Below are 13,343 nucleotides of genomic sequence, written 5' to 3'. Positions count from 1 at the left end.
CCTAATGCAGTTCTGTAATCATTAATACATCATTAAATGTCTTTTTAAAATGCAACTAGTGTAAGTACCGAAATTAGACTTGGTATCTTGCTTGCAATCCACTGTACCATCTAGGTATCTACTTGCCATCCACTGTACAGCATAGCTGAGACTGAGAAAGGGAGAAGCAGGACAAGAAGCAGTGCTTGTGTGCTAACAAGGGACATACTGGTAGAAGGGGAGAGCACAGTGACAGAGAAATAAGCAGATCAGTGTGCTGTTTCTCCTTTTGATGTCCAGTCACATGGTGGTTGTGTGGGGGAGACCTGTAGATGTTACTGAACTGTAACATCAGGTTCTCTTCCTGCATCCTGCAGGATGTAGGTCTCTTCCTGCATCTTCCTGCATCCTGCAAAGCCAGGACTGCCACAGGAAGAATTGGGATCGTCAGATCTCTGCTGCAGCACTATGCCTTTCTCCATTTAGCAGCACAGTTGTCCAGCTCCTGACTAGGGTCATATTCTGCAGAGGGCTCATTAAGTGAATATTATACACAATCTTGCCAATTTGCTTGATATTTGGAATAAAAATAAGACCCCCACTATTTCTATTTCTTTCAGATTTTATATAATCCAACACTTCAGTCTTGTACACAGTGATATCGAGCAAAGGTTAGCTACTCACCTGAGTCAGGAATAAGAACCTCATCAATCAAGTGAATGACGCCATTGGTTGTAACTATATCCTTCCTGTTGACCAATTTCTTGCCATTCACAGTCAAACTGTCTCCGTCGCAGCCAATCTGCAGTGGGCTTCCTTCCAAGGTATCATGAACTGCTCCTCCCATGATGGCCTCGGAACACTGGACGGTGTCCAGAATGTGATAGTTCACCAGTGCTAAAAGGAGTACAGAAGACATTCGTAAACATCAATAATCATATTTATCGTATCATACTAGGTGTAGCAAAGCTCATCCCTACTATAATAGGAAATTCTATAGCTAAAGCAATAAAAATAGAACACTGCATACTCTATAAATGAATTCAATGACAGTTCATTTTCTAATATACGTGTGGATTATCTTGACCATCCCTTAAAGTGACACTAAACTCTGGAGTTAAATCCTAAAAAGGCATTCAAGTACCTTAACTATTAACGAAAATGTATCTTATTTGTGTATCACTCAGCTATAGCTCCTCAAATCATCTCTGAATTGGTGCTGACACTGTCCTTCCTTCTGGAGGGTGGATACTTTTGTTCCCCATGGTGCATATGTGTGTTGTAAAGTAGACCAAGCTCACTCCAGTGATGGACTACACTCATACGTTTAGTTTACTAATCTGTATCAAGATTTTAGTCCATCACGAGAGCGAGTTTGGAGCGGTGTCTACCTTACAACACACACAGGCACCATGGGGAACAAAAGTAGCCACCCTCCAGAAGGAAGGATAGTGTCAGCACTAATTCCGAGATGATTTGAGGATCTACAGCCACACAAATGAGGTACATTTTTGTTATTAGTTAAGGTAATATGTAACAAATGCATTTTTAAAGTTTAACTGTGTTTTAAAAGTTTAACTGTGTTTAGGGTCACTTTAGATACAATTCCATGTTTTTAGAGACAATGGGGTTGAATCACTGAAGGCAAATAGGCTTTTCATTTTGCAAGGGAATTTTCCCTTAGTTTTGTGAATGAACTAAAAGCTCTGCTGACATATATCATTCAATTATGTGCAAGTAAAAGTACTGTTAATTTATATTTTCCTTGCACATGATTGGGTATTCTTTGCAATGTGACTATTTACCTTATCCACTAAGCTAAGAGATATTCCCATATCAACCTCATGATCTATATCATCCATCTGTGGTGTGAACAGCTTGGGTGAATGAACTTTACTTATCTAAGAGCCTGTTTGGACATGACATATGACATATTCCATTCCTTGCTTTTACTACATTTTCCAGCTAATGGAGATAGGTAGCTGCTTGTGGAGACTTGGACAGACGTTGAATAACTTAGTTTAATGGAAGTAATGTGTGTTTATTCTATTATGAAATGCACTTATAGACTAAGGTTATGACATTTATTTACATAGATATTCTGTTCATGGATAACAAGGCTAAACATGTGCCATGCGTTAGCGAATTACACATAAACATAGCTAAAATATACAACATACCCTCAGCTGCCTTTTTGTCGGACATAATCCTTTCCAGAACGTCTCGTGGAAGCTTCTCGAAAGCCTCATCGGTAGGAGCGAACAGAGTGTATTGACCGGGTTTTCCAAGTTTCTCAATGAGATCTGAAGCAATAGCAGCAGCCTAAAGTGTAAATTGAACAGTAATTTTTTCTTTTCTTTTTTTTTTTTTTTTTTTCCCTAGCTGCAGGATCCTAGCGGCAGGATTTTTCATGCTGCCAGACTAGCTGCTTTTTAAAACATATGAAACAGTTCCCCTGCAGGCAATCTTTATGGTACAGAAAGTACAGGTCCTCTCTAGGGATGGGCCGAGTGTTCGATTCGAACATGAGTTCGAATCGAACATCGGCAGTTCGAGCGCTCGCCGAACTTTATGGGATGTTCGTGGACATTCCATAATACAAAATGCCCACTAAAGCTCTGATTTGTTAAAGTCTTGCACCTGACCACAGCGGCCGGACGGAGGAACGGAGAAGCCGACGGACCAGGGGAAGACAGCAGCAGAGGTACGGGGGCAGCGGAGCAATGCAGCGGTCTGTGTCCCCACTGCCTCTACCAACACAGGCGGGGAGAACAGCGGAGATTTGAAGGGACACAGGCCGCTGTAGCCACATGTAACGGCAGCTGTATGGGGGACCCCCATACACTTGCATTGAGTTCGAGTTCGTACTCGAACATTTCGGCGGTTCGGGTGTTCGAATACGAACCGAACACAGGGGTGTTCGGCTCATCCCTAAACCTCTCCTCCCAAATATTTTCTGAACCTTATCTAACAAGAACATGAGACAGCCTGCAGGCAAATTAGACAACTAGTCATCACAGTTGTCAGTAGAGGACTGTGACCTGAATCTAGTAAGATATATTTTCAAGATAAAATCAAACAATTCTTTGCCATTATTTTCTACTACTTGGTTTCAGTGCTTTAAAGTTTAATTACATCACATTACTTTAAAAAAAAAAAAACACTACTACAACTGCAACTAGTGTGAATATCTCAATTGGATTTGTTTCAAGCCTCTGTGCAGAACTCAGACTGCAAAAGATGAGGCAGCACTAGGGGCCGATGAGCTTGTTGCAGTGTACTTGAGCTGGCAAGGAACGTTCTGACATAAGGAAAAAGCAGGGTGAACAGAAGCATGACCTATTACTTTGTTGCTGCTGTCTAATTGCAGCCTGGGATCAGGAAGGTGACCAGTCTGTATTGCTTAACTGTAGTGGAGATAAAGCCAGATCACCAACCTGAATCTGCTGTCTGGCAAGTCTGTGTTAAACTCATGATTAAATGGACTGACATACAAATCCTTTTGCAGGTAAATGGCTCCCATATGTGTATTATATTAGTATATTGATCCGTTAGCCCAGAGTTCAGTTTTAAATAAAGTTTGCTATATTCTACAGCGTGAATAAAAGTTGAATTGCTATCAAAGTCAAAATATATTGTTCTCCCTGTGCTTGCATGGGTATCCTCCAGGTACTCCAGTTTCCTCAAACATCCCAAAGACATGCTGGTAGGTTAATTGGCTCTGTCAAAATTAGCCCTGTATGTATGCATGTGAAATAGGGACCTTAGATTGTAAGCTCCATGGAGGTAGGGACTGATGTGAATGTGATACTATGTGAAGTGCTGCATAAAAATTGTCAGCGCTATATAAATACCTGTAATAAATAGATCTATAAATCCTCCCTAACACCATAGTATATAAAAATACAGCCAAATCAAGGGCTAATACCCTGCATTGTCATGGAGAACCAGAAGATTCAATTGCATATTAGAAATGTTTTGCCCAAGCATAATAACTGGAGACACTTATTAGTAAATGGGCTGAAAGCATTCTAATAAATATTGGTATCTTCCTAGATGTTGATGATTTCATAATCACCTAAAACGCGTATGCTTAAGATAATTGCACCGTAGCAACCGGCATAGTACATACTGTATATTTACACAGTATATTATGTATGTCCAAGAAGATACTTACTCTAAGAGATGACAGATCATCCTCAGCATCAATGTAGTCCCCAATGGTGTTTCCAACAGCTGTGACAACTCGGTCAATCACATGAACAACACCATTTGTAGCTATCTGGTTTCCATGAATAATTCTTGCACAGTTAACTGTGACAATCTGCAAAATATAAAACAAAATATACAGGTTTTATAAAATATTTGATTGTTCTAGTTGAAGCGCAGCACATTCATTATTATAATTTGATAGTTTTTATAAAATACGTCAGGATTCAGGTAAAATAGGTCAATTTAAAAAAAATCAACATGTTCACTTAACAAAATTTTCAATCATCTTTTAGTTTGTATATTAGTTGTCCAAATATAATTCAGTATAATGTGGATTCTGCTTTTCAGTGTGATTATACTCTCCAGGTTGAAGTGGTAGAACTAATGTTTTCCTGTGGTTTACAGGGATGTCATGCAAATGAAGAAGTGCTCTTCTAGTGTAAAATGCTCATATAATATAACCCTTAATATAAATGTAATAAACAATTCAAGCTTTTATGTGCAAGAATCCTACCTTTTGTGCCTTCGACTACAAGATTTTAATTAGATCTTTGGATCAACAGTGGGTTTTATTGTTCTGTAGATGCAGATTTTCAAATTATTCATGTATTTTTCTTTTTGTTTCATTCAATTGATATGTGTCTTTCTTCAACCTGACTATACAGCTAATGTAATTATGCTTGGTTTACACTCACTTATGGACAATTTCCTCTCTCTTTCTATTGTGTCTCTGGACAGAAGGTTAGAGGGGAATCTCGCTAATGACAGATGTTCTAACCCTTCCCCTCTCTGGAGCTAGAGAAAAATATATTTGGTGGTGCAATAAGTTACACATATACTGTATGCAGGAAGAATATAGACACTAGCAGTGGGATCCACTGCTGTGAAAAAATGCAATAAAAATAGTAGTTTGCAAAATGTAGAACATTTATGTTTAATTGGTCAAGAGGTTTAATATGGTGACATCACCAGGTCTCCGTGGAGAGCTGAGTGCTCGAAATCCCATGAAAACATACTGTTGCAAAAGGTTGAGATGCATTCTTGTGGAATTTCATGTGCCCAGCTTCCCTGGGAGACATTGGTGATGCCTGATGATGTCACCAATGCCTCCCGGAAGCCTTGGAAGCTGGGGTCTAGGTATGTTTTTAAACTAGTTTTTGGCAAACTTTAAGTTTTGCAACTTTTTAAAGCTATTTGTATTTGGCGGTTGGGGTGCTGTATGTGTCTCAAACCTTACATTTTTTATTTAAGGTCTGCTCTAATAAATCTGCTGAAAAAATAATAAACCCCTTTTAACTGCAATAACTTAGAAAGAAAAAAATGCCAATGTATTCCAATGGCTTCTTGTTTCAAACAATATCTATTTGTTTAAGTAGTTTAAAGTGCTCTTTAAATTACCTTTGAGTGCTAAAAAACTGTCACTTGTAACAGAAAAGTTGAGTAAAGAGGGATGGGAGTAGTAGGCCATGTGTTCAGCTACGTTGTTCCTTAGCAGTTGTTTATATAGTGCCTAAAGATGAAATGCTTACCCCGTTAGTGTAATGGTTTATCTGCAGAGGTTGGTTATTGAACATGGATGTCAAAGTCATTCCATTTTTAAGATCCTTTGTCAGCATCCTCCTATCCAGCATATGATAATGCAGAGCATTCAGCAGCTCAATATTCACATTGCTCAGCAGTGATGCCCGGACTTCCTATAATATAGTATCAAAATAAAGTTAGATCTTACTTTTACAATGGTATAAGAGTATTTACCTTATTATAACGCAGATCAATACTATGCAATGCTTCACTGAGCCTTTCATATTGGTATGTATTGATTAAAGGAATACAACATAAAATAAGCTAATAATAAGCTAATCGACTTACAGAATCCAGTAGGTCCCATGCATCGTTACTAGGTGCAAAGAAAGTAAAGGAGCCAACTCCTTCAATTTCAGGTTTCAGTTCAGACTGCTCAGAGTACCCTTGTGTTGTTTTAGCTCCCACAATTCCTAGAGTTCCATACACGTTGTCAATAGGAGCAACTGGCAATAGAGAAAAAAAAAGGAAAATACAGTATATGTTAAAGTCGTCACCTCCTCAGAATGCATTTTCAGAGGATCTGCTTCATTCCATCTCATCTTCCAGTATTGCCACTCAAGCTTATTCTGAGTCATAACCAATAGCAGGACCTGTATGGCAACTAGTTTTACTGACAATGTAAAAGAGCAGAAATGTGTAATTTACTTTATTTTGCTCACTCAGTGATTTCAGAGACTTGCACAGACACATAATATATTCAATGGGCCCATATGGTGACGTGAGAATGTTGTATATTGTTCAAAGAATTTGCTGGGACTTGATTTTGTTTCAAACATAGAAGGGTCCACTAAATAGCATGTCTGGATACAGTGGAAGCATTGTCAATACCCTTAAGCATGATTCTGTTATTTTTATGATGCTTCTCTTATGTCTTTCAAAGTGAACCTGTTACTAACCTTGATACGTCAAACTGAGCTTATGATTAACAAAAACCTATAAGCAGAGCTGACATGCACATCCAAAGGATCAGCAGATACAGGCAGTCCCCGTGTTACGTACAAGATAGGGACTGTAGGTTTGTACTTAAGTTGAATTTGTATGTAAGTTGGAACAGGTACATTTTTTAAGTGTAACTCCAGCCCAAAAAACATTTTTTAGTTTTGGATAGCACAGGGAAGGGTCACATTTGTTTTGCTGTCTGTTCCCCTTGTTCAGAAGATTATATTATAATAAAACATTTTTTTATGTAAAATGACACACCAAATGTAATTCTATTTTTAATTTTATTTTATAAGCTTTATTTTTTTTATGTTTGCATTTTTAATTTTTATACATATTAACTTTTTTTGTCTTTTTAATTTTAGTTTAACTTTAATTTTTTTCAACTTTTTTTTTTTTACTTTATTGCTTGGAGCAATAGCCAGCCTGCTATTGAATATTTCAAATTGCAATAGCCAATAGCAGGCTGGTTATTGCATCTGCCCACTGCCTGCTGTCAATCAGCAGAGGAGGGACATGAAGGAGAAAGTTCTCCACCAGGTCCTCTTCTGCTGATTGACAGCAGGCAGTGGGCGGGTGCAATAGCCAACCTGCTATTGGCTATTGCATTTAAAAATATTCAATAGCAGGCTTGGTGTGGCTCCTAGCCTGCAGATGTAGAGGAGGCAGAGGAGCAGTGGCCGGACCGGGGAGCGGAGGAGCGGACGGACCGGGGAGCGGAGGAGCGGACGGACCGGGAGAAGAGGAGGTGTGGATGGACCAGGGGAAGAGGAGGAACTGGCCGGGACAGCAGCGGAGGAACGTACATACAGCTGTCATTCAGTGTCACCGACTTTACTGCAGTTCATTGTACAAAGTTTTTTACAATGAGCTGCAGTAAAGTCTGTGACACTGAGTGACAGCTGTATGTAGTTGTGTCACTACATTGCGGGACCTGCGGGTGGCAGAGGCAAGGAGCGGGACTCAGAAGCAGCACTAATCTCGAGGGGGGGGCAGTTAGACTCGGTTCATAAGTACGGGTTGTTTGTAAGTCGGGCGTTCGTAAGTCGGGGACTGCCTATATTGCTGCAGTTATATGCAAATCTCAATGTTTGCTGTAAAAGTCAAGCTTGGTTTCAGCCCTACCACCCCTAAAGTCTTTTTATGAGTCTTGTAGGCCATTTATAATAATAAAGGGGCCAATAAAGAAGCTCAGTAGGTGACATTGGGTGGAACCAAGCTCCCTTCATAGGAGAAGTTGAAATGTGCTTATAATTTAAAATGACTATGTCTCCGGATCTACTGAACATTGAATAATTTGGCACCCATTGGGCATTAAATTTTTTGTTTTTCTATATAGCCTTCTGGACTCCCTGACTGAAACAAGGAACCCTCTACTGGATGCACAGTGAAGGTTCTGGCTTATGGATGCTCTTACTGGCGCTGGTGGGTGTATTGCATTTTTTGGATTGAACAATCGATGAATGATTTTCACACTAGGTAACCTTTGGTTGTATATTTGTGACAGGTTTACCATGTGAAGATTCATAATAAATACACATTTCCATAATATTCTGTATAATATACAGGTTTACACACTAATTCAAGCTAAGGAACTTTAACTGTATCTGCAATTTTTTCATACCTGCGGGACATCCTGGTTGACCATTTAATGCCATGTACCCAGGGCAGCATTCATACAGGACAGTCCTGTTTAGAAAGAGAGTTTAAAAATTAGATGAAGTAAGTTGACAAAGTGCATATTTTTAAGCAGCACATAAGCAATGTAATATTTCTATGTCAGAATCAAGCAGATTTTGTATTTAGAAAAATTCTATGCACTTTATTTTCTAAGCTCATTCTTGAAAATTGATTGTAAATGGTAAAGCCTGTTTGCCTGAACACTTGAAAAAATACTGCAGTGCTTATACAGCGGATGCAGTGGGCCACTTTCCCATGGTAGGAAAACATTGTTCCCCATTTCTTGTTCCCACTCTCCAAGGAATTTTTTTTTTGTGCTCTTTATTTAAAAATGTGGAATATCCCTTCATTGGTGGAGTAATGTACTACAGTTCTGGTGTTTTCCTTTTCAGGTTTCCCGAAGCGCTTTGAGACCCAAGGGTCTGAACACGGAGGTGAGAGGCTTATTTATTAGAGCACTGGTGTTTTTTATGAGCGGTTCAGCAAAAAATACACAAGAAATTACAAGAGTGGGCAGAGTGACGCACAAAGAAAAACCAACACTTTTTTTTTTTTTTTTGAGAGAGGGAGCTGCCTGCGTTTAATGAATTTATGAACACTTTGTTTCAAATATGTGTTTTACACACTGACACAGGACGTTTGCTACTTTATTAGTCATTTGGAGTTTTCTTATATTATCACCTTGGGATTCACACAAACAGTTGACTAGAAGATTTAATTTAGAAAATATTAGAAAAATATGATATATATGTTTTTTTTTTCTCTCACATTAGTATTGTTCACTATAATATTTGTTTTTTGCACATATTATTTGTTTACTTGTTGGGTGATAGCGCCGCTTCACATATTTGAATGCTGTTACAGGTATGCTCTATCTTTAGTTTCCTTATCCACACCTGTTGCCACTGCTAAGTCACTAAACAGATAGGAAATTCACAAGGCAGAGCACATGTTAAACATGATTCTTCAAAAATGCAAATAAACCTTAATAACTGGAAGAAATAAAGTCCTTCTCAAACATTCCCCAACTTCTTTGACAAAATTATGTACACTTTCCGAGACATAGTGACCAAATCAAGGCTCCATATTTATCAACACAAATATTTGCTAGCACAAGCTGCACAAATGTGACCGATTCACCAGTTGTTTTTTTTATATAGTATCAACATATTAAGCAACACATACAGAGAACATTCAACTATTCACACACCAACTTAGCTATCATACGGCTCCTTTGCATTAAGCTATAGAATGGAATTGGAAAAGCCATAATCATAAGTCTAAATGAGAATTATGTATGTATGTTATGTTCTAGAAATAACTTTGCATTGCCGGGTAGCTATATATCTACACAGAATTGCGTTGGATGCATGTATGCACTTGGTAGTTATGCATGAAGATACTCATTGGGTAGAAATAATTTACAGGAGTGACACACCCATTGGCTTATGCAACTTTAAAAACTGCCATGAAAATAAAAGTGTTGAATTATTAGAGTAATGTTTTAATCCACAGCTAACCAAGCTTGTTTTACTTAAATAGCAGAACATTCACATAGGCCAATAAGGGCCTATTTTACCATTTGTGTTGGGCTGAGTTGGGCAATTTGCCTTAAGTTTTATGAGTTCAGTTCATGCCACCGTGCTGCAAAAAAAAGTAGGACATGCTGTCCTTATTTTAGCACAGCATGTTGTGAGGAACTACACTGCATCGCAATGTACTGCATAAACATGAATGAAGTGTCATTTTGTGATGCTTCAATAAAGTAAACAGGGCAATGCGTCATCACAGCAGCGCCACCCCCTTCACAGCGGCCGGAGTGTAACGCAGTCACTGGTGTGAACAAGTCCCTAAAACCGTGTATTACCATATATACTCGAGTATAAGCCGTCCCGAATATAAGCCGAGGGGGGCACTTTTCAGCCAAAAAAATGGGCTGAAAATCTCGGCTTATACTCGAGTCAGCGTCAGGGGTCTTCTTACTTACCTCGCCGAGCGTCGCGTCACTGCTGCTCCGGTGGGCGGCGCTCCGAGTGGGGTCATCTGGCAGTCTCCGGCCACCTAAATTAGGACCCGGAGACTGCCAGATGACCCCGCTCGGAGCGCCGACAACCGGAGCAGCAGTGACGCGACGCGACGCTCGGCGAGGTAAGTAAGAAGACCCCTGACGCTGACTCGAGTATAAGCCGTCCCGAATATAAGCCGAGGGGGGCACTTTTCAGCCAAAAAAATGGGCTGAAAATCTCGGCTTATACTCGAGTCAGCGTCAGGGGTCTTCTTACTTACCTCGCCGAGCGTCGCGTCACTGCTGCTCCGGTGGGCGGCGCTCCGAGTGGGGTCATCTGGCAGTCTCCGGCCACCTAAATTAGGACCCGGAGACTGCCAGATGACCCCGCTCGGAGCGCCGACAACCGGAGCAGCAGTGACGCGACGCGACGCTCGGCGAGGTAAGTAAGAAGACCCCTGACGCTGACTCGAGTATAAGCCGTCCCGAATATAAGCCGAGGGGGGCACTTTTCAGCCAAAAAAATGGGCTGAAAATCTCGGCTTATACTCGAGTCAGCGTCAGGGGTCTTCTTACTTACCTCGCCGAGCGTCGCGTCACTGCTGCTCCGGTGGGCGGCGCTCCGAGTGGGGTCATCTGGCAGTCTCCGGCCACCTAAATTAGGACCCGGAGACTGCCAGATGACCCCGCTCGGAGCGCCGACAACCGGAGCAGCAGTGACGCGACGCGACGCTCGGCGAGGTAAGTAAGAAGACCCCTGACGCTGACTCGAGTATAAGCCGTCCCGAATATAAGCCGAGGTACTAATTTTACCACAAAAAACTGGGAAAAAGTATTGACTCGAATATAAGCCGAGGGGGGCACTTTTCAGCCAAAAAAATGGGCTGAAAATCTCGGCTTATACTCGAGTATATACGGTATTGAATTATCCAATCACATATTGACCTGCACATTATTGGGTATTTGATGTACTTTACAGCTTCACTGGTGATAAAGTAAAATTTTACTCCTTTAGTAAATTAACCCCACTGAATAAGTAATAAACAATGAGGCACAGGGATACTGTTTCTTCAAGTATAAAGGAAGGATACTTGCTGTTGAATTAAATAAGATCCTACAACCTAGAAATTGCTTGGTGAAAATTTAACAGCATATTTATGGTTTACTGCATGTTAATAGGCTTTGTTAGAGTTTAGCAAACTTGTTGGCTTAAATTTGGCTTAGTTTCTATTACAATTTTTGTTTTTGTTTTGATTTTAGAAGCCAGGAAACCAATGCCAGGTAGTTCTTGCCGTGAGGATTTCTAGGGTCAAAGGAATTGAAAAAGAAAAGCAAACACATCCACACCCCTGATCTCTAATCCTAACCTGACCCTTAGGTTTACACTAATGCTTAAACCTGCTCACACCCAATACCTTATACTTTGACTAGCCCCTAAATCAATCCTTAATACTTTATCTCCCCTTTATACACGCCACTTTACACCTATCCATGAAACATGACCCTTAACACTTAACTTGACCCAAACACTTAAGTTATGACATCAAGCTAACCTTTAATCTAAACCTAAAAATAAACTCTTAAAACCAAATGTAACCCTTATAGTAGCCTAAAAGAGTATAATTATGGTCAAACTATAAATGTGTTATAAATATGATCATTTATGTAGACTGTCCATACCAGTAAGACTGGGCTCTTAGTTTTGTCTAAGTACGTCCCTGAACAGTTTGTAAATACCTCTTGATCCTGCCAGAAGAACTATTGGATAAGCACTTCCTTTGATAGGGTGATAATGCCCTTCCTTCTGCAGTGAAATCACTATAGAGTTGTTACTCTTGCTGCTGCTGTAGCTGCTTGGATGCAGCATGGTTTTTAGCCCTATCAACAAATAGCCACATCTATCTCCATCCACAGCCCTAGATTGACTGATCTATCTGCTTGAGTCTAGGGAAATGATATAAAAGCCCTGCTCAGTCCACCCACCCCCTCCAGCCCTGTCTAGTATATACTTCTAATATATACTTCTAATATATACTTGCCTCTTCTAATCAGATCATTGAGGTTAAATGTGTCACGATTGCCAACAAAACTACCCCCTGTGTGTCAAAACACAGCAGCACCAAGATGCCACACAGCAGCACCAAGATGCCAGTGCCAAGAATGACCAATTTGACTAATACATTTTCAAAAATTATTAATCTCTCAATCTAAAATAACTGCTGCTACTTAGAATTGAAATGTATTTCAAATTCCAATGTTATTTTATAGAAGTATAAGGTTACAATATGTTACAAATAGTTTACCTCCTTTTTTTTGGCATGTAATACACCCATGCTTTGTAAAGGAAAGGTGAGCATGTGGGTTTTCCACAGGGACTGGGTTGTGCTGATAGGATAACATGCCAGAACAGAAAGGTTTTAATATCCTACTTGTATTTTTTTCCCCTGTTAGCAATACAAAATGTACTAAACGCCCATTTTAAAAAGACCTTAGATGACTGTCTGGAACAATTAATATGCTTCATCATTGCTGAATTTACAGTAAAACAATTAGACAACATGGAAACAGGCCAACTAAGCAAGCATGCCTTGCAGCTGAAAAAGATATAAGAATATGTTATAATACTATCAAAATCCTTTTAGCTAAAATACTAAAAATAGAGAACATGTGATGAATAGTCCTCATTGTAAAATGATCTGCAGATACTATCTGAACAAGAAAAAGTTTAATGTATCCATCAAATTAAGGGTGGAATCACTTGCTATTGGCTATAACTCTCCATTTGCCCTCATTTTCAGATCCCCCTTAAAATGTAACTACAAACACATAAAATGCACAGATGTATGCAGCTCTATCTTTACTAATACATAATTCAAATATTTTTTTTTATGCAAACAATGTTATTCCCTGAATCTGACTTGGCATTAGCCACTTCAGTCCCTGG

At 39.7% G+C, this 13,343-nt stretch overlaps 1 protein-coding gene across 1 annotated transcript in view; it reads right to left on the bottom strand.

The window, feature by feature from the left end:
• Positions 1–13,343, bottom strand: part of POSTN (periostin) — a 68,296-nt gene that overhangs the window by 34,045 nt on the left and 20,908 nt on the right. The window contains exons 3-8 of the mRNA XM_018554246.1: positions 8,339–8,403; positions 6,061–6,218; positions 5,721–5,885; positions 4,157–4,303; positions 2,160–2,301; positions 664–876 (exon numbers count right to left, since the gene is read on the bottom strand). Of these exons, the coding sequence (XP_018409748.1) occupies positions 664–876; positions 2,160–2,301; positions 4,157–4,303; positions 5,721–5,885; positions 6,061–6,218; positions 8,339–8,403 (890 nt within the window). The remainder of the gene's footprint in view (positions 1–663; positions 877–2,159; positions 2,302–4,156; positions 4,304–5,720; positions 5,886–6,060; positions 6,219–8,338; positions 8,404–13,343) is intronic.

Source organism: Nanorana parkeri, unplaced genomic scaffold (assembly GCF_000935625.1).
Source record: "Nanorana parkeri isolate BGI_ZX_2015 unplaced genomic scaffold, ASM93562v1 scaffold8, whole genome shotgun sequence".
Taxonomy (NCBI): domain Eukaryota; kingdom Metazoa; phylum Chordata; class Amphibia; order Anura; family Dicroglossidae; genus Nanorana; species Nanorana parkeri.
Note: the sequence above shows the minus strand (reverse complement) of the source record. Positions and strands in the feature narration are given on the sequence as shown.